This window comes from Somniosus microcephalus, chromosome 11, assembly GCF_052327205.1.
Source record: "Somniosus microcephalus isolate GS21.2 chromosome 11, FLI_Smic_1.0, whole genome shotgun sequence".
Classification (NCBI taxonomy): Eukaryota; Metazoa; Chordata; class Chondrichthyes; order Squaliformes; family Somniosidae; genus Somniosus; species Somniosus microcephalus.
In genome coordinates this window covers 56722869-56744922 of record NC_140997.1, presented here as the reverse complement: position 1 = coordinate 56744922, position 22054 = coordinate 56722869, and the positions used below count along the sequence as shown (strand labels likewise).

The following is a 22054-nucleotide window of genomic DNA, read 5'->3' as shown; positions in this document are numbered from 1 at the left end:
TCAATGTTTTTAATAGCCGTGGATGCGCACTCGAAATGGCCTGAGGTGATCAAAATGTCCTCCACCACCACGGAGAAAACTATTGCAGTCTTACGGACCATTTTTGCCAGGAACGGCTTGCCAGAGCAGATTTGCTCTGATAACAGACCACAGTTTGTGTCCGAAGAGTTTCGAAGATTTATGAAAAGGAATGGGGTAAGGCATTACACATCTGCCCCGTATCATCCAGCCACAAATGGATTGGCTGAGAGGTTCGTACAAACCTTTAAAAAAGCAGTAAAGGCCATGTGCGATGACGACATTCCACTGCAGCATAAGGTGGACAATTTCCTGTTAGCCTACAGAAATGCGACACATGCAGTCACCAACCAGGCCCCGGCCATGATGTTCTTTAACCGAAGGTTGAGATCTTGTCTGGATTTGCTCAGACCAAATGTACGAAGAGATGTTGAGAGTAAGCAATTCCAGCACATCAATGAGAAGCCGACAAGGAGCTTCAATGTAGGGCAACCAGTCTTGGCCCGCGACTACCGAACAGAGAAATGGCAACCAGGAACGATATGCACACGGCAGGGGCCACTAATGTACACAGTGGACGTTGGGGAGAGCATCGTGAGACGCCATGCTGACCAGATCCTAGAGTCACAGGAACGAGTCAACCCCATGCCTCGCCCATACGTACCTGGTGATGAACCCGATGTACAGGTAGCATCTACCCCAGAAACAGTAGCATCGGAAGCTGGTGAACCAACCGACGACAGGGGGCCAGAATCGCCTCCGCACCAAGAGGAAGACACTCGGGAAAGGCGCTATCCAGAAAGGATCAGGAAGCCTCCCCAAAGACTGAATTTATAAATAGACTATTTTCAGCTAATGTTGCATGTTAAAAGTGTTAATTGTAATTAGTTTGATATTTAATTGTTAAATGAGTGTTATGGTACTGTTAATCTAAAAGGGGAGGAATTGTAATGTATGTACCTTTAAGGGGGGAACTACTTTCTACAGCTCATGTATACTGTAGTACCGGCAGTGACCACACCTGTATATAACGCTGAGTAGTAATCTGTTGTTTCAGTTGCAGATTGAACCACGTTGAGTAAACACCTGTTGTACCGTTCTCTGCAGTCCTTTTCTTATTATTACACGGACGTAACAGTCAGGGTGAGTAGATGCTTGAAATATCTCTACATCCCACCATCTCAACCTCACTCTGTCACAGATGGTAGAAAGCGCCAAATCCCCAACACTCACCCAATAACTATGCCCATCTACTACAAAAGTCACATCCACAGCTCACACCTTGCAGACATTAATGGCTATTCAACTATGGTAGGCACATCTGCCAAACACATGGCTGCACACTCACTCACACACTGTCCTTTATCTTGCAGGCCAAGCTTTCACATAACAGGAGGGAGCAACAATGCACGGGAGGAGGTCAGGCGGAGCTGCACTCCCTCACAGAGCTGGAGGAGCGAGTTCACAGACTAATCGCGAGCCATGTCGAGGGCGCTGTGGCAGTTGGAGAGGTCAACCCCCTTGGGGACAACAACAGTATGTTCATCATCTCTCTCTCCTCTCTCATACTGCTTCCCCCTCACAACATGAGCCTTTCCCACTTTCCATCTAACTATACTGTCTCCATTCCTTGCTCCCTTCCTGCCCCCCTGGCCTCACGTTAAAGCCACTCTTGTACCTTCCTGCTTTCAGATAGTGAGCCACCATCTGACCAGCCTGTCCCTCAGCCTCCAAATGGCAGTGACGCGGGAGAGGAAGAGGAACACAAAGCCAGAGCCTCACCGCCTGCGTCTCCCGAGGGCGAGGCATCCGATACTGGGGCCACGCGGTCACTGGAAGGGAGCAGAGGAAATGGCTCTGATGTGGGTGAAGCTCCGGGACCCTGCAGGCTGCAGCAACGCCATAGGGGAAGGGAAGCTCGGGGGTCATCTCCCCAGAGGGTGAGTGCGCGCACGAGTTCTGCTGCACAGGACTCGGATGAGGACCTCGATATTGCGGCGATGAATACTCAGGCGATGAGCATGCATACTGAGATTATGGGTGCAACGGCAAGGGTGCCAGAGAGCATGGATGCACTGGCTAGGAACGTGGAGGAGTCCGCCGCCAGCACAGCTGTCATCCGTGCGCAAACCCTCGATCCCATCCTTGCCTCATTGCAGAGGATGTTTGACTTGCAGAGACCCTGTGGGAACCCAGACCTCATGCCGCGTATAATGGGCGAGGTGGTAGCATCCATTGCAGCACAGGCTGAGGCAACGCAACGACTTAGTGCTGGAATCGAGTCATTGGTTGGTGCCATCCAATCTCAGATGGCTCTGATGCACTCTCAGATTGATGCCACGCAAGCGCTGACTGCTGCCATTGTTGCTGGGTCGCCCACAGTCCACTGGGGATCTCACGGTGCTGCAGCAGGCCAGCAATCTGTGCTCGAGCAGATTGCTCTGGATGCTGAGGGTCTGCCCCGGGGGAGTGGCAGTGTGTCGGATGAGCAGGAACGTGCTGTCCTCTCTCAGGATGATAGCATTCCTGCTGCCACCACTGCCACTCCGCCATTGCACTTGCCACATGATGCGCTATCAATTACTCATAAAAGACTGAGAGTTAGAAGAGTAACCAAAGGCTTTTATTAACAACAGAATGGAGGTCTGCCTCGAGTGGTCGACCGGTCCAGGATACTAAGGGCTGGGGAGCAGTTACCTTTATACTAGGACCTGTGGGAGGAGTCAGCCGAGGCATGTCCAGGCATGTACACAGTGGAATACAAACAGGACAAACAGGAATACAAACAGTGGTTTACCACATTCACCCCTTGTTTAAAATTGAGTCCGGCGGGGTGAAGTGTATTAAAAGTTAGTGTATTGGAGTCTCTCCGGAGGTCTTGTCTGCCGCTGTGATCTGCGTGGCGACGGCAGGGGTAGTGAAGTTTCCGGCGTCGAGTCCAGCGTAGGCTGTGGCACAGGCGTGTCGTCCTCGTAGATGTCGAGCGGGTCGCGGGGCCCAGGCCTGCCGCCTGCTGGGGCTGGATATCGGATCGTGGGGGGGGGTGGTAGTGGGTAGTGGGTTACTGTGGTCCCCGAGGGTGCAAGGTCTCTTATGGAGACTGTGTCCTCCCGCCCGTCCGGGTATGCGATGTAAGCATACTGGGGGTTGGCGTGGAGGAGGTCGACCCTCTCGACCAGGGGGTCCGTTTTATGGGTCCTCACGTGTCTTCTCAGTAGGACCGGCCCTGGGGACGTCAGCCATGGCGGTAGCGATGTCCCCGATGTGGACTTCCTTGGGAAGACAAACATTTTCTCATGAGGGGTGGCGTTAGTGGCAGTGCAGAGCAGTGACCGAATAGAGTGGAGCGCATCGGGGAGCACATCCTGCCAGCGGGAGGTTGGAAGGCCCCTAGACTTTAAGGCTAGCAGGACGGCCTTCCAAACTGTCGCATTTTCTCTTTCCACCTGTCCGTTCCCCTGGGGGTTGTAACTGGTGGTCCTGCTTGTGGCAATACCCCTAGTTAGCAGGTACTGACGGAGTTCGTCGCTCATAAACGATGAGCCCCGGTCGCTATGGATATAGCTGGGGAAGCCGAACAGGGTGAAGAGGTTGTTCAGACATTTAATGACCGTGGCACTGGTCATGTCCGGGCAGGGGAAGGCGAACGGGAAACGGGAGTACTCATCAATAATATTGAGGAAGTACACATTGCGGTCGGAGGAGGGGAGAGGCCCTTTAAAATCGACGCTCAGGCGCTCGAAGGGGCGAGTGGCTTTTATCAGGTGGGCCCTGTCTGGTCTATAAAAGTGCGGTTTGCACTCAGCGCAGACTTGGCAGTTCCTGGTCATGGTCCTGACCTCCTCAATAGAGTAAGGCAGGTTGCGGGCCTTGATGAAGTGGAAGAACCTGGTGACCCCCGGGTGGCAGAGGTCATTGTGGAGGGCCCGCAGTCTATCGATCTGCGCGCTGGCGCAGGTGCCACGCGATAGCGCATCCGGGGGTTCATTTAGCTTCCCGGGCCGGTACAAGATCTCGTAGTTGTAGGTGGAAAGTTCGATTCTCCACCTCAAGATCTTGTCATTTTTGATTTTGCCCCTCTGCTTGTTGTTAAACATAAAAGCAACTGAACGCTGGTCAGTGAGCAGGGTAAATCGTTTTCCGGCCAGGTAGTGCCTCCAATGACGCACAGCCTCCACAATCGCCTGGGCCTCCTTCTCAACAGCGGAGTGTCTGGTCTCCGGGCCTTGGAGGGTTCGTGAAAAGAAGGCCACGGGTCTCCCCGCCTGATTGAGGGTAGCGGCCAGGGCAAAGTCAGACGCGTCGCTTTCCACCTGGAAGGGGATGGATTCGTCCACTGCGTGCATGGTGGCTTTGGCAATGTCCTCCTTGATACGGTGGAAGGCTAAGCGGGCCTCTGCCGTCAAGGGAAAAGAGGTAGACTTGATCAGCGGACGGGCCTTGTCCGCATAGTAGGGGACCCACTGGGCGTAATAGGAGAAAAACCCTAGGCACCTCTTCAGGGCCTTGAGGCAGTGGGGCAGTGGAAGTTCCATAAGGGGACGCATCCGGTCGGGGTCGGGGCCGATGACTCCGTGTTCCACAACACAGCCAAGGATGGCGAGGCGGTTTGTGCGGAATATGCACTTCTCCTTGTTATATGTCAGGTTTAGGAGTTGGGCGGTGCGGAGGAATTTTTCGAGGTTTGCGTCATGGTCCTGCAAGTCACGGCCGCAGATGGTCACATTGTCCAGATATGGGAAAGTGGCCTGCAACGCATTTTGATCTACCATCCGGTCCATCTCCCTTTGGAAGACGGAGACCCCGTTGGTGACGCCAAAGGGAACCCTAAGGAAGTGATAGAGGCGGCCGTTTGCCTCAAAGGCAGTGTACTGGCGGTCCTCAGGGCGGATGGGGAGCTGGTGGTACGCTGATTTCAGGTCAATGGTCGAGAAGACGCGGTACTGCGCGATCTGGTTGACCATATCAGCTATACGGGGGAGTGGGTAGGCGTCCAGCAGGGTGTAGCGATTTATTGTCTGGCTGTAGTCGATGACCAGGCGCTGCTTCTCGCCGGTCTTAACGACCACAACCTGGGCTCGCCAGGGGCTGGTGCTGCCCTCAATAATCCCTTCTTTCAGGAGCCGCTCCACTTCGGTTTTAATGAAAACCCTGTCCCCGGCACTGTATCGCCTGCTCTTTGTGGCGATGGGCTTACAGTCGGGGGTGAGGTTAGCAAACAGTGGTGGGGGGGTGACTCTGAGTGTGGAGAGGTTGCACCTGGTGCGCGGCGGGCAGTTTGGAAGCTGCTGGCTGCGGACTGTGAGTGGGGGTAGGGGTCCACCGTACGCCATCGTAACACTTTTAAGGTGGCACTGAAAATCTAACCCCAGCAGGACGGCAGCGCAGAGGTCAGGTAGGACCAGAAGTTTAAAATGATCGTACACGGTCCCGTCTACTACGAGTGTCACCACGCAGTAGCCGCCGATGTCCGCCGACTGGGACTCGGAGGCCATAGAAATCCGCTGTTGCGCAGGCAGGACTGGGAGAGAGCAACGCCGCACCGTGTCGGGGTGGATGAAGCTCTCCGTGCTCCCAGAGTCAAAAAGGCAGATTGTATCGTGACCATTTACCTTAATGTCCATTGTGGAACTGGCCAGTTGGTGCGGTCTCGCTTGGTCCAGTGTAACGGATGCCAGCGTAGGGGTCGGTGTGTCGCTGCGGGTATCAGATGAGGCGGTGTCGGGGGCCTGCTGCGTCCCGGCTGTCGTCCAAGATGGCGGCGTCCATGATCCCCATGTGGCTGGAGGCGTCCAAAATGGCTGCTGTACCGGTGATTCGCACATGGCCGGGGAGGTCCAAGATGGCGGCCCGCATGGCCCACATGCGGCGCTGCTGGGGTTCGGGGTGGCTTTGGCCCTGCAGACGCTAGCGTAGTGTCCCTTCTTCCCGCAGCCCGAGCAGATCGCGTTTTTCGCCGGGCAGCGCGCTCTGGGGTGTTTTGCCTGGCCACAGAAGTAGCATTTCTGGCCTTGGGGCACTGCTGTCTGGCCTTGGGACACTGCTGCGGTAGTTGGGCCGTTGTTGGGGTGTGGCTGGGGTGGCACGGCGCTATGAGGCGGTCCTACCGTGTCCCAGGCTGTCATTCCCCGCGGCGTCCACGGTGCAGAGGAGTAGGCATCCATGCCCTGGTAGGCTGCATCCAACGATAGTGCGAGTTCAGAGGCCTTGTTGAGGTCGAGGTTACTCTGCTCCAACAGTCGCTGTCGGGTGTAATTGGATCTGTGGCCCGCTACAAAAGCGTCCCGGATAAGTTCCTCTGTGTACACGGCGGCCTTTACGTCCTTACAACCACAGGCCCGGCCAAGCACAGACAGTGCCTGAAGGTATTCCACGGTCGATTCCCCAGGTTGTTGTTTACGACTCCCCAGGAGGTGCCTGGCGTACACTTCGTTCACTGGGCGCGTGTACTGGTCCTTGAGGAGCTTGATAGCGTCCGCGTACGAGGTCGCGTCTTGGATGACCGAGTACACTCGGTGGTTCACTTTGGAGGTCAGGACATCCAGTTTGTCCTCGTCCGATTTGATTGCTTCGGAGGCGGTCAGGAATTTTTCGAAACACTTAAGCCAGTGAGTAAACTTGGTGGATGAGTCCGCCTCCCGATGATCTAAGTCCAGGCATGCTGGTGTGAGGATCTTCTCCATTATAAAATGTTGTTAATAAAATTGATGCGCTATCAATTACTCATAAAAGACTGAGAGTTAGAAGAGTAACCAAAGGCTTTTATTAACAACAGAATGGAGGTCTGCCTCGAGTGGTCGACCGGTCCAGGATACTAAGGGCTGGGGAGCAGTTACCTTTATACTAGGACCTGTGGGAGGAGTCAGCCGAGGCATGTCCAGGCATGTACACAGTGGAATACAAACAGGACAAACAGGAATACAAACAGTGGTTTACCACACCACAGCATGTAACCCAGCCAGCCCAGACTGCTGCCGCCAATACAGAGTTGGTGCAGTCTGCAGCCAGGCCCTCCAGACCCAGAGCTGGCGGAGGGTGTCCTTCAAGGCCATCTGCAGTCTCTGGATCCGAGATTCAGCAGCATTCCGCCAGCCTTGCTACAGCCACATTACGGAGGAGCAGTGGGGTTGGAAGGTGGGGGGGGGGGAAGTGCGAAGGGGAGGGAGATCATTCAAGAAGGCCGAACAACTTAAATTTTTCTAACATATGAGGAGAATGTTTGTACCAAAGTTGGATGTGTAAGTAAATATATTGTTCACTCTGTTAAGACTTATTTCGATGTGGTAAGAACCAGTTTTGTTTGTTAATGAATTGTTGTGTTTGTTTGTTATTGGTTGTGCTTAATAAGACACAGTTCAGAAAAATAATTTTTTTTATTGAAACATTACAAATTTCCTCATGTTACTCATTGGAACTTTGCCCGGTAATAGGGGCTGTGGGATGACTGTCATGATGTGCTTGTTGATCCCAAAGGCCATCTTCTCTGTCATTCATCAGAAGCAGTCTTATGAGGCGTTCACAAACGGCCCTTGCAGAAGCAACATTGAGCGCTTCCCTCCCACGTTGTTGCCGCTCATCCTCCTCTTCATACTCCTCCTCCGCCGCCTCCTCCTCCTCCTCTCCCTCTTCCTCCTCCTGAGATGGTGCACCAATCTCTGGTGGCAATGGCTGGGTCCTCAGAATTGCGAGGTTGTGAAGCATATAGCACACAACAATGAAAGCCGATACTCGATCGGGGGAGTACTGCAGGGCTCCTCCAGAGTGGTAAAAGCACCGGAACCGTTGCTTCAACGCGCCGATTGTCTGTTCAATGAGGTTCCTAGGGGCACTATGGCTCTCATTGTATGCGAGCTCAGCAGGAGTGTTGGGGTTACGGAGCGGTGTCATCAGCCAAATGCAGAGTGAATAACCCTTGTCCCTGAGGAGCCAGCCACAAGGTTGATGCGATGGTTGGAACAGGTCTGGGACACCAGTCTGGCGCAGGATGAATGCATTGTGGCTGCTGCCAGGATAGCGGGCACTGACGGCGAGGATGCACTGTCTGTGGTCACACACCAACTGGATGTTCAGAGAATGGAAGCCTTTGCAGTTGCGGAAAACCTCTGCATTTTAATGAAGTGCCCGCAATGCGTGCAGTCAATAGCGCCCTGAACCATGGAGAAGCCCGCTATCCTAGCGAAGCCACATGCGCGTTCACACTGTTTGTCTCGGGTCATGGGGAATGAGGTGTACTCCCTTCTCCTTTTGTAGAGAGCATTTGTGACCTCCCGGATGCAACAATGGACAGCGAACTGGGAGATGTTCGCAATATCCCCTGTTGAAGCCTGGAAGGAGCTGCTTGTGTAGAAATTGAGAGCCACTGTCATCTTCACTGCCACCAACAGAGACATCCTGGTCCTGAGCTGAGGCCGGAACGCTGGCTACAGGAGTTGGCAGAGCTCTGTGATCACCTCCTTGCTAAAACGGAGCCTTCTAAAACACTGCTCCTCGGACAGATGAATGTATGAGAATTGCTCCCGGAACACCCTGGGAGGATAAGGTCTCCTGTGCAGAGCCCTGTTGGCCCTCCTCCCTCAGCCACGTTTTCCACTCTCTCTCCCCGCCTCCGATGGTGAAGCTGGAGGGTGAGGCCCCGTACTAGTACAGCCCCCATTAAATCCTCTAAATGTGATAGTAATAAAGCTTACAGAAATGGGAACCTGAAACATCTTGCTGACGAACAAAACTCCTTCAAGTGGGATAGCATTAAATGTCTCCAGACGCCTCTCTCCCTCTCTGAACCTGCGTATGCAGAATTGATTGCCGACAGGAAAAAGCAGGAAGCACACACCTTTAAATAGCATTCCCCCAGCTCCCAGCCGATTGCAAACCGTCCCCCTCTACCTGTCGTTCCTAGTGCCAGGCACTGAGGCAGGGGGCGAAAATCAATTTCCGGTCCGGGGCGCTACACGCTTCGATTACATCACAATCTCAGGGCACAGGAGATTGTGGTGCCACCGCAATCCGCCAGGTCAATTTCACGGGCGGCACTAAAATTGCTGCGTTCGGGCAGTAAGTCATTAGTAGCACCCCCGGGGGTGCTAACGGGAGGCGCTAACCAACTGAATTTCCCCCCCGAAGTACATTATTACCTTGCATTGACGGAAAACCCAATGCCCAGAAATTATACAATCTAATGTCAAAGACCAGATGGTTTTTCCATAATTTTGCACCTCTAACATTGCACACCCATTTGTTTTTCATTACCCCGTCACATTTCTGGATTTTATTTTAACCATTTTCCCATGGAAAGGATCTAAATACGAATTATTTTAAAATGTACCATTAAGTTAAAGCTTGTATCAGAGGGGTTAAGTTCAAAGGACAGCAGGGCTGACAGGTGTGTACTGGATTTCGGACAGAGCCTCTGAAACAATGAGGGATAGTTTGACATTCCATTGCTGTTGCAACAGTCCTATAAAGTTGAACCCAGTGGGGGGTCATTATCTAGTGGACTCCACTCTGGGGGATGGGAGGGGGGGGTAACACAGTTTTATCTGAAAGCTGACTCTGCAGTCAGGCTTTTTCAAAAAAAGAGACACAATTGCACAGACAGTAAAGCAGCAAAAAGCTGCGAGAAGATGAGAAAAGAACAAGAGACTGAAGGGAGATCGGCTCTGCCCTGGGATGTAGGACAAGATGCAGAGAGATTATTTTGTTTAAGTTAAGACAAACCAACAGAGTTGGGGTAGCGTCACGGCTTATTTATTTTGCATCATTATGCAATTATAAGTTATACCAATTGAACTAACTGACTCGAATCATACCTATGACTCTGTACATTACAGCGGAATAAAGCAGTTTACAATTCCAATGAAACTTCTGTCATCTAGTGTTAGCTCGGTCCACCTTCAAATATAGTGAAGAAACTTGTGTGTGAATGGCACAGATATCTGGTGCTGGTCACAAGGGGGTGCTATTGTTACTTCCCCGGGTTATGCTACCCTATAAAAGGTATAGCGTAGGCTGAGTCAACTTGCATAAAGGTTAAGATGCATAGTCTGCCAACGGGAGCAACCAGCGTCATTGAGCCTGAGAAGGTATCAACAGCAGGCCAGAATTCGTAACAACCCTTTATCTGCATTGTTCACTTACTTTGACTGTGAATGAAAAGAAAGGAAAACGTATGCCCTGGCCCCCAGGTGGGGCCAATGTGCACCCTTTTGTTGGCCTGCTACGCCTGGTTTCACTAGGCATCCTGCTGCCAATCAAACACCGAGATTCAGGGCCTTAGTTTAGACAAGGGCACAAATTGTGACTCATTTCTAAACAACTGAAAACTCAAGTATTTTTCCTATTGCTCCCATTCAATTAACATGTAACAGATGAGGATGAGCTGTCGTAATTGTGGCAGGTATGCACAGAGCAAATATCTCAATATATTATATGTGAATTCGGACAAACATATAAGGATCCGCCTGAACTCAAAACCACCCCGTCAAATAAATTCGGATGCATTTTAAAAAATATTATCTTGTAATTTCGAATCCAAGGAATTAAATGTACTGTCTAATGCTACAATGCATTTAAAGCCAAAATGCTTCTGATAATAATATTTGCCATAATTCCCCAATACAGGACATGCATTACAGCTTTCTTACCGGTTATGTCATTCCTTCCTCCACCAGGAGGCCCCATTGCCGAAATAAACAATACATTTATAATAGTCAGCTTCGACGTATCTTTCCTATCATACCAGTGACCATGATCTATCCATTGTCGAAGGAGCTCAATTGGTGGCTGGGCTCCATAGATTTCTTTTGCAGGCATATTAAGATCATCTAGAATCAACACATGAAATATTTGAGCAGAATTCTCTTTTATAAAAAAAACTTGTAACTCATATAGCACCTCTCAGCACATCCCAATGCAATTTGTAAAATCCACTTGAACGGGCCATGGTTTAGGACAGCACCTTTGACAATGCAGCACTCCCTCAGAACTGCACAGAAGTGTCAGCCCAGATTTTCATTCCACTCTTGGAGTGGAACTTGAACCTATAACCTTCTAATTCTGAGGGAAAGGTTCTACCAACTGAGGCAAGCTACTGAAATTAATTACAAGATGACTTGGAAACTTTAGAGCAGGCCCACTGACTTAACACAAGAGATATCAAAATTCTACTAATCTTTATGGATTAGATCCAGACAGAATTGATAAGGTTTCTCATTCTTTGAAGCTTTTCCCAAGAGTCTTCGGCCTAAAAATTGGTCCGGGCAGCATCCGTTTACCCACGCCTGAAGCAGGAGTTAGCCCCTTTGCATAAGCCAATAAAGGGCCCCAATGCCTGCCTAAGGTTCCCGCTCCAACATTGGATTTCCCTGAGGCAGCCAACGCCATCGCAGGTTGCACTCGGGGAAACCGGCCCTAGGGATTGCCGACAACAAAGGAGGCAAGTAACTTACCTGAATGTGGAGCCAGGAGGAGTAGGAATGTTCCTCCAGACCCCACACTAAAGGACCCAATTGCCATTCCAGACCTCTCCTCGCCCCACCCGCCCGCCCCCTCCCCCAATTGGCGCCACTCCAGACCCCAGATCCTCCCCCACCCCCAAACCACGATCGCCCTCCCCCGCCCCCAGCTCCAACCACCGATCTAACGCGCTCCCAGCCCCAACCCCCGATTGCCCTCCCCCGGCCCTTCCGACCTGACTCTCGGCCCTGGCCTGACCCGCATTCATGACTCCCGGGCCCGGCCCATGACCCCACGTTGACTCACACCCCCACCCCACCCCCCAGCCTGACCCCCAGACCCACTTTACTGAAGGCCGCTGCATCATGCCGGCTCTATGACAATGAGGGACAATATCAGAGGTGTCTTGGACCTCACTATTCTGGCTCTGGGTATCAGCTCCGTGCCCTAGCGCGCTCAGAAATGGGCGCTCCCAAATTGCTAGACCTTCATTTGCCAGTTTTACCCCCATTAAAGAAATGAGCAAATCTCTATATTCTTGAAGAAACTGCAGTGTGTGACATATACACCAAACACCCTATAGTAGATTCACAATGTGCCAATCTGTCTTCAGAGTTATCATATTAATGATAGCAACAATAATTAAATAAATCTTGAATTTTCATTATTAAATAGAAACATTAAATAGTTTTTCATTGAAGAAAGATTTTTATTGCACTAAACTTACTTAAAATTTAGATCCCTTACCTACAAACACAATGGATTCTTTTCCCACAGGTGGGCCATAAACCCCCTTCCTCCTCCTGTCTAGTTTGGACATTATAATGTCTTGCGTCTGATTGGCTGAGGTTCTGGCGGAGAGGCTGATGCAGTTGGGAATGTAATGTTCTTTGGGCAGCTGCATGAGGAAGTTGTTTGTAATGACAGATTTGCCTGTGCCAGTGGGACCCACCAATAGCAAAGGTATTTTGTGTGAGACATAAATCTCTAAGAAGAAGCTCTGCCTGGCAGTTTCCACGGTAGGAATAATAAGATCTGAAACCTGTAAATCAAGATAAATTAGAGGAACAAAAATCAAGATTACAGCTATATCCTATAAGGAAAGACATTATAACATTTAGATTTCTTCATGTACCCAAAACCAATAATCTTTTTAATGTAATTTGTTTTCTGTCTGGGTATATTTGATATTTGGAGTATGATAACATGGTATTGAGATAGAGGATCAGCCATAATCATATTGAATGGCGGAGCAGGCTCGAAAGACCGAATGGCCTATTCCTGCTCCTATTTTTCTATGTTTCTAAGGACAAATTGTGAGTTTTAAAATGCTGATACTGACGAGGTAGGTAACCAAAGCCTGAGAATTCACAGCACTGAATCAGGCTAAATGGCCCAGCCTTTCTTCTGTTTACAACACAGGAAGCTCCTCCCCCCCCCACACCCAGCTCAAAGACATTTCCTGAGAAATGCTTTCAAAACCAAATTGTTCCCTTTTAGGCATCTTAAAGGATGACTTCAATAAGAATTCTGAAAGGTTAAGAATATAGAGCTACCAATGATCAGTAGGGGTCAGTATCAGTCAGAATTAGAGTCTTTAAGAGCGTTTTATTAGGGGTCAAAAGTGTTTTTTAAAGTTTGTATTGAAAGGAAAGTCTAAATACTGGTTCGAAAATGTACCAGGAATAAGTTATATTTCTTTGGTGTTTGGGTATAAAGGAGGCAGCTTTGCCGGAGTATCTGAAAAAGCAAGAAATGAAGCACTCATCATAGAGTCACAGAGACCAACATCAAGTATTGTGCTGATGTCAGCCTAGAAAAAAAATGATAATTAAACACAAGCAGCAGAAGTATTAACTCCCAGCATGACAGTCTAACCTTTGCTCCAACAGGGATCGTTAGTTCTTTTGTGATGTAATCAGTCCACAGAAGCCATTGTCCACTGGCAACCTTTTTGAAATAGTAATCATAGATGCTTCCTGTGTGAAGACCATGAAAAGAAAACAAATTAACCTCTCAGCCATGCTACATTAATTAGGGTTCCTATATTTTCAAAGTTTTATATTCAGTTGGATTCTAACCTCTTTCAGGAAAAATATTGTTTTTTGTAAGTTTGACACTCTTTGGACGGGGATTATTGTCATCCATTCCCAAAATCAAATTACGGAAAAAAACATCAAATTTCTTGCGGCTGTCTCCATTGATTGTGGCACCAATAGTCCACACAGTAGCAAAGAGGAATAAGCCCTGGAGCCAAAGAGTAATTTGCTGACTTGACATTTCTTCATTCTCCTCCTTTCCTGACTGAGCTATTTCATCTGTAGATTAGAAAAAGACAAACCAATTGTTAGCTATACAATTTACTGTGAACCTTGGGCTTGGGCACAGAACTCGGAGACAGAGCTGGGCGGATCACAAACAGAGTGGCAGCTGAAAATTTGGTGTTAGTAGGAATTCAGTGGAGAGGAGGAAGGCGGTTTCTCACGCCCAACTCAAAGAGGGAGTGGAGCTGCAGAACCCAAGGATTCTAAGATAAGTATCTAGGTTAAGTATCTAGATATCTAACATTTAAGATTCTTTGTGTTTAGTGATCTCAGTGGTTCTTGTTAAGCTTGAGTAAATAATGTGGCCGCAAAATTCTGCTCCTTTGCGCCTGCCGTTAGCGCCTCCGGGGCGCAAAGGGCTCATTGTCCAGGTGGGGGCAGCACACCCCAAGAAATTTGGCGGGCGCTGCCGAGGCGCTAGCCGATAGCGACGTGCCACCGCCGGTAGTGACCCGGGCCGCTGCGGTGCCGGCGATTACGTCATCGCCGTGCGCTGCGACCCCTTAGCGCCCTGCTGCGACCCTTTACTGTCCACGGCAGAAATTCAGTTGCATCCCACGAGGCTGCCGCGGGCTGTGTCAGTGCCAGCCTCGCAGGTCGCAAGCCTTGCAGGTCAACCTCCGCTCATGGGTTGCTAATTAAAGGGAGGTACGGCCGTGACCCACGCCGCCATTTAATTATTTTGGGCGAATCTCCAGGTTGGCCCTCCGCTGCAGCCACGGCACCACGCCACCCTGGTGGATTAGTGTGGGCCATTGGAGGCCCTGCAGAGCTCGCAGCATCCCTCCCGTTTAACGGAAGGGGAGGGGTGCTAAAATGAGTCAGCGCTATGCGGAGCGGGCGCGTAGCACTCCGGCGCTACGCACCCCCGACACCAACCTGAGCGGAAGTGAAGCGCCCGAAATAGCGCTCTGCTTCCTCGCCGAGGCGGTAAGCCGAATTTAGTGGCCAGGGCGGTACTTCTGCGCCGGGCGCTAAATCTCCGGCAATAATTCAGTTACCGCCCCCAAACGGGGCAAACCAAATTTTGCCCCCTTAGTGTTTGGTTAGTTCACTTTGAGGAACGAATAGAAAAATAAGTGTCATTTAATACATTAACATAGTTTAGACCTAGTTAATAGCAATTATATAAATAATCACCTTATATCTAAGAAGTTTTTTTTAAGTTTCTAATTAGAATGGAGGGACAGCTGGGACCCGTAGCCTGCAATTCCTGCGCCATGCGGGAACTTCAGGATGCTTCATGTGTCCCGAAGGCCGACATGTACAGGAAGTGCCTCAAGCTGCTTGAACTCAAGCCTGAGGAGCAGCTGGATTTACTGCAGGGCATACAGGTGGCAGAATGTTTCCTGGATCGCAGATTCCAGGAAGGAGTCACCCCACAGCCAGACAGAGTTCAGAATACAAGTGGGAGGCCACCTGGAAGGGTAGAAAGAGGCAGGCAGTGCAGAAATCCTCCTGGAGTGAGGCACTCTCAAACCAGTATTCAGCATTGAATACCAAAGGAGTGCAGTCTCGAGTCTGGCATCGTGAGGCAAAAGACTGCACAGTGGAGTACAGCAAAGTGTAGGAACGCAGTAGTAATTGGTGATTTGACAGTCAAGGGACAGACAGGCAGTTCTGCTACTGCCGACGTGAGTCCCATATGGCATGTTGCCTCGCTGGTGCCAGGGTAAGGGACATCACGGAGAGGATGCAGAACATTCTGTGGGGGGAAGGGGAAGAGCCAGAAGTCGTGGTCCATGTCAAGACCAACGACATAGGGAGGAAGAGGTTTGAGGTCCTGCAGTCAGAGTTTAAGGAGCTAGGGAGGTAGTTAAAAAGTAAAAAGGTAGTAATCTCTGGATTACTCCCAGTGCCACGCGCTAGTGAGAGTAGAAATAGGAGAATATGGCAGGAGAATGTGGCTAGAGACATGGTACAGGAGGGGAAGGCTTCAGATTCCTGGGACATTGGGACCAGTTCTGTGGCAGGAGGGATCTGTTCAAGATGGATGGGTCGCATCTGACCAGTGCTGAGACCAATATCCTCGTGGGCAGGTTAACTAGTGCTGTGGCGGAGGGTTTAAACTAATTCGGCAGGGGTCTGGGCACCAAAGTGTAGTACTAAAAAGTAGAAACAAGGTGCACAGAGGACTGGAAGAGATAGTTAGAGTTGTAACTAATAGAGAATTAAGTGGGATCATAGAAAATACAAAGAGGTCTAAGTTAGGTTTGGAGTGCATGTATGTAAATACACAAAGTGTGGTTAATAAGGTTGGTGAGTTGCAGGTGCAAATAGCCACGTGGGAATATGGATATCGTGGCGATAACGTAGACCTGGTTCCAAAAAAGGGGAGGATTGGATGCTTAATATTCCTGGGTACAAGGTTTTCAGAAAAATAGGGAAGGAATAAAAGCAGATGGGGTAGCAGTTATGATTAAGGAAAATATTACAGTGCTAGAAAGAGAGAATGTCCTTGTGGAGTCAAAGACAGAATCTATTTGGTTGGAGCCAAGAAACAATAGAAGAGCTATTACGCTTAGTGTATTTTATAGGCCACCAAATAGTGGGAAGGAGATAGAGGAGCAGATTTGCAGGGCAATTACTGAGAGGTGCATGAAATATAGAGTAGAGTAATGATAATGGGAGACTTCAAGTAATTGTGTTAAGGGCAGAGAGGGGGAGGAATTTCTGAACTGCGTTCAGGAAAACTTTCTTGATCAGTATGTTTCATGCCAACGAAGGAGGCATTGTTGGATCTAGTGCTGGGGAATGAGGAGTCAAGTGGAGATTGTCACAGTGAGATAGGATCTTGGAAATAGTGATCATAGCATAATAAAGTTTAGATTAGTTATGGAGAAGGAAAAGGAGCAATCTAGAATAAAAATACTAACTGGAGGAGGGCTAATTTCAGCAAATTGAGGAGGGATCTGGCCTGGGTAAATTGGAGTCAAAGACTGGCAGGCAGAAATGTAATGGAGCAATGGGCGGCCTTTAAAGAGGAGATGGTTCAGGTACAGTATAGGTACATTCCCACAAGGGGAAAAGGGAGGGTAACCAAAGCCAGAGCTGCCTGGATGATGAAGGAGTTACAGAGTAGGATGAAACAGAAAAAGAGGGCATATGACAGATGTCAGCTTGATAATACAAGAGAATATCAGGCTGAACATAAAAAGTACAGAGGAGAAGTGAAAAAGAAATAAGAGGGGCAAAGAAACAGTTCAAGAATAGATTAGCGGCTAACATAAAAAGGGAATACAAAGGCCTTCTATAGGCATATTAACATTAAAAGGGTTGTCAGAGCAGCGTGGGGGGCTAATTAGGGACCAAAATGGAAATTTTTTAATGGAGGCAGAAGGCATGGCTGAGGTACTAAATGAGTACTTTGCATCGGTGTTTACCAAGGAAGAGGACTTTGCCAAAGCTACAGTAAATGAGGAGGTTGTCGGGATACTGGATGAGATAAAAATAGATAAAGAGGAGGTACTGGACAGGCTGGCAGTACCTTAGAAGGATAAGTCACCCAGTGCAGATAGAATGCAGCCTAGGTTGCTGAGGGAAGTAAGGGTAGAAATGGCAGGGGTGCGGGCCTCAATCTTCCAATCCTCCTTAGATACATGGGTAGTGCCAGAGGACTGGAGGAATTGCAAATGGTACACCCTTGTCCAAAAAAGGGGAGAAGGATAAACCTGACAATTACAGGTCAGTCAGTTTAATGTTGGTGGCGGGGAAGCTTTTAGAAACAATATTCCGGGATAAAATTAACAGCCACTTGGACAAGCATGGACTAATAAAGGAGAGCCAGCATGGATTAGTTAGGAGAAAATCGTATTTGACTAACCTGATTGAGTTTTTTGATGAGATAACAGAGAGGGTGGATGAGGGCCATGCAGTTGATGTTGTATATGTGGACTTTCAAAAGGTGTTTGATAAAGCACCACATAGTAGGCACGTTAGCAACATTGAAGCTCATGGAATAAAATGGACAGTAGCAGCATGGGTACAAAATTGGCTAAGGGTGAGAAAACAGAGGGTTGTGGTGAACGGCTGTTTTTCAGACTGGAGGGAGGTATACAGTGGTGTTCCCCAGGGTTCAGGAGAAGCTGGGGTTGTTCTTCTTAGAGCAGATAAGGCTAAGAGGAGATTTGATAGAGGTATTTAAAATCATGAGGGCCCACTGCTCTTTTTGATACACATTAATGATTTGGACTTGGAGGTACAGGGCACAATTTAGAAATTTGCAGATGACACAAAACTCGGAAGTGTAGTAAACACTGAGGCAGATAGTAATAGACTTCAAGGGGATACAGGTTGGTGGGCTGGGCGGACACATGGCAGATGAAATTCAATGCAGAAAAATGTTAGGTGATACATTTTGGTCGGAAGAATGAGGAGAGAAAATACAAGCTAAATGTAAAGAGGGTGCAAGAACAGAAACACCTGGGGGAGTTGGTGTACAAATCTTTAAAGGTAGCAGGACAGGTTAACAAAGCAGTTAATAAAGCATATGGGATCCTGAGCTTTATAAATTAAGGCATAGGGGGAATTTAAACCTAAAAAAAGGGGTGTGTTAGGGTCGTGTGGGAAGTTAAAGTGTTAAAATTCTGAATCTTGACCAGAAACCACCTCCAACGCGCCCAGGCCTGGTTTTAACGTAGGCGGGATGGGGGATGGGCAACCAACCCGCTCCCAGGAGGCAAGTCGTCCATTTAAATATTATAATGAGGCTGGAAGCCTCTGATTTAACCTCCACTCAGTTTGTCCGGGTCTACAGCAGCCTAACCTGCGGTCCTTAAAGGGATCACTGGAGGCCGCTGATGAAAAGGCAAGTTTTGTTTCTTTTACTTACCTTAACGTAGAGTCAAGAGTGCAATACTGCAGGCCGCTGCTGGCCCGCGCTCTTCCCCCCGCTCCCCCCACCCAAATGACATACCTGCTTACGGGTAATTCATAAGAGATCACTTTTACATTATTACAAAATGTACTTTTCTCTTTTTCTTCCCTAGTCCCAGCCTACAATAAAAAAACGTGAACATAGTATTGATCAAATCATGATTTTTTGATACTATGTTCAAAAAAATTGCATATGGAAACTGATTTCCTCCCAAGTTTTCAAAACCCCAGGCATTTATTAGTCCTTTTGTGAAAATTAAGTACTGAGTGACTGATCCCCAACGTACTTGTGCACAATTATTACCAACATGTTACTGCCTATACTGCTATCACATAGCGCTGTTCTAAAATATTAGCATTTGACAGATAGCTGAATTTCTGTTGCATTCATGCTGTGGAAGTGCAGTAAGATTCAGATTTAAATAAGAACACTTACCCATTAAACCAGAATAGAGTCTCATCATACTATAGGCCAAGTGCATCGGAGAGGTCTGCACGAAAAACTTGCATTGCAGTCGGGTAAATTCCAGACAGGGCTGGATCAGCCAGTGGAACATGTCATTGATCTAAAAACAAAGCAATTTAGCTGTCTACCTGAAGTGTCTCCACATTACAATTTTTAGAATCTTCAAAATAGCTCCCCAATGAATCAGCAAGTTTATCCATTGAGTAGCTAAGGGAATTTATCCAGTGACCCATTTTTGCATGATGAAGGTCGCAAATTCAAGTTCTGGTCTGTCTTGAACTAGCTGGTCTTAGCTAGGGCGACAATAGGAATTTATAATTGACCTCAATACCCCTGGGTTAAGGAGGGGAAATCAGCAGGGTTCCTGTTCTTGATGGTTAACCAGTGATCCATCCTGGAAGCTTGCACATGTGGATACTGGAAGAGAACAGGATTGGGCTCAGCTGTAAAGCCTCCACAGTTGCAGGCCTGCCAACACTCACCATCAAAGCTCACACATGAAACATTGGCCACAGGATGAGACACGAGAGGGTCGCCACCATCTGTAAAACCGTACTTCAACAAGGAGCCAGAGCTTTCAGGAGAAAGGAAGGAGAGAGAAACTGGTCAGAAAAAAAAACTTTCAAAATAACGAGATGGCCGAAGGATATCTCCTGTTGAATCCCCAAAGCGGTATGTTCCGTTAGCTATACCAACGTACCATATATTTTTTTTAATTCATTTACGGGATCTGGGCATCACTGGCAATACCAACATTTATTGCCCATCCCTAATTGCCCTTTGATACAACAGAGCGCAGTTAAGAGTCAACCACATTGCTGTGGGTCTGGAGTCACATATAGGCCAGACCGAGTAAGGATGGCAGATTTCCTTCCCTGAAGGACGTTTGTAAACCAGATGGGTTTTTACGACAATCCAGTAGTTTCATGGTCACCATTACGGATACAGTAATGTGGATTTAGTACTTTTCTTTACAACACAATGCCAGTTTTAATGGGTATTTATCAGTGGGGTCACTGTATAAATATTTCCTTAGTTTTAAAAGAAGATTCTTTAAAAGAATACAGAACAAGTATAAAAATTGTCTACATGGATGTAACTATCATCCTTTTCTCAGATAAGTTAACCTTGTCCTGCTCCTCCCCCCGTCCTCAGTACTTAAGCAAAATTATTTGCTTGACTGTAGAGCAAGACCTGAGCCAATGGTTGGGAATGTACACATTTAACATGTGAAAAGAATCAAAATTTTAACTCTTTTTATTATATTTTTTAAAAATTCTCCTGTTTTATTTTGCCCCCTTGTCTCCTGGGGGCAGGGGTAAGGGTGCAGTATCTCCTGTGAATGGGAAGCTGCCAATTTGCACCCGTAGCTCTGCCAATGCTGTTTTTGAGTCAACTGCTCAGCTGCGCATAAAAGCAACTTGGTGGGGATTCTGCTTTGGATTTTCTGTTGCTCTGTGGAAAGGACCCTGACCTCCATTTGGTGACTATTCGAAGTCGAAGTATAGGAAAACATGTGTCCCATTACTCTGTGACACCACACACTGGAGCTCCAATGCACCTAATCAGGAACTATTCATGGCCTGACACTGACTGAGGCTGAATATTTATGGTCCCTCTGGCAGACTCCACCATAACTTCAGCAGGAGTCCACGAGAACAGCCGGAAACTAGTCTGGAAACCAGTTACATCAGGATATGGTGATGGGGGGGAAAGTGGAGTTGATGTAGAAGTTCAGCCACGATCTTATTGAATGACAGAACAGGCTCGAGGGGCCGTATGGCCTACGCCTGCTCCTAGTTCTTGTGTTCTAACCTCGCACCAAAGATTCCAGATGGCCTTGTGGAGGTGGGGCTTCCAACCGTTCCTTACAAGGGCATTGGCATAATGTGGCGTGGGTGGCACCCTGAACCTCGGAGTTCCTGCATCCTAGGCTTGCACAAGGACCTGGAGTATGGTCAGTACCGGTACGCATGATGAATTGGCTGACCAACCAGCAGTTTGGGGCCCATCGGGGGGCCGAGACCACCAAAGATTAGGAACATTATTTTTTCCTTAAAGGATTTCAAGACAGTTCCCTTTGTACAGGGACCATGGGACAGAGGCAGAGGTCTAGGTAGGTGTATCTCAGCACTTACACAATGTGCTGTCCTAATGATTTTCAGGGGCAGGATTTTCCCATTTCAAATTAACAAGTGCAACTGGGTAGGTTATGATCAAATTAGCAGTAGCACCAAATAAAATACCAAACACTATCCCAGGACAATTTAGCTTTGGACACTGGGAACTAGACTCAGATTTTAATCCAGTCATTAATTACTATCTTGCAGACATTTAATACTTATATCTCATACGTATATAGATTGGGTGACTGCATTGCAGTCGGCAAGCGTGACCCTGAGCTTCCAGTTGCCTGTCATTTTAATTCTCTGCCCCACTCCCACTCTGACCTCTGGGTCCTTGGCCACCTATACTGTCCCAATAAAGCTCAACGTAAACTCGAGGCACAGTACCTCATCTTTTGATTAGGCATTTTACAGCCTTCCGGACTCAACATTGAGTTCAACAATTTCAGATCATAACCCATTTTTTCAGACAGCAGTTGTTGGTAATGATTCTGCTATAGCCATTTACACCTCCTCTAGACCCATCTTTTGTTCCTTTACTTGTCCCATTACCATCCACTTTTGCCTTGCACCATCATCCTTTTTGTCATTTAATCTCTCCTGCCTTCCACCCCATCAGTCCTTCCCTTTTGTTCTTTCTTCCCCTGCATCTGTACTTGCTTAAAACCTATTACATCTCTAACCTTTTCCAGTTCTGATGAAAGGTCATCGAACTGAAACGTTGGGCTGGATTTTGTCATTGGGGGTAGGTCAGGTGGTTGGCGGGTCCCGCCCCCGACTCCGATGTGAGGTGG

At 48.4% G+C, this 22054-nt stretch overlaps 1 protein-coding gene across 1 annotated transcript in view; it reads right to left on the bottom strand.

Moving 5' to 3' along the window:
• The window catches only part of dnah3 (dynein axonemal heavy chain 3), a 336640-nt gene that overhangs the window by 82426 nt on the left and 232160 nt on the right, over window positions 1–22054 (bottom strand). The window contains exons 38-42 of the mRNA XM_086000753.1: window positions 19105–19234; window positions 13551–13787; window positions 13348–13448; window positions 12217–12511; window positions 10659–10838 (exon numbers count right to left, since the gene is read on the bottom strand). Coding sequence (XP_085856879.1) covers window positions 10659–10838; window positions 12217–12511; window positions 13348–13448; window positions 13551–13787; window positions 19105–19234 — 943 coding nt within the window. The remainder of the gene's footprint in view (window positions 1–10658; window positions 10839–12216; window positions 12512–13347; window positions 13449–13550; window positions 13788–19104; window positions 19235–22054) is intronic.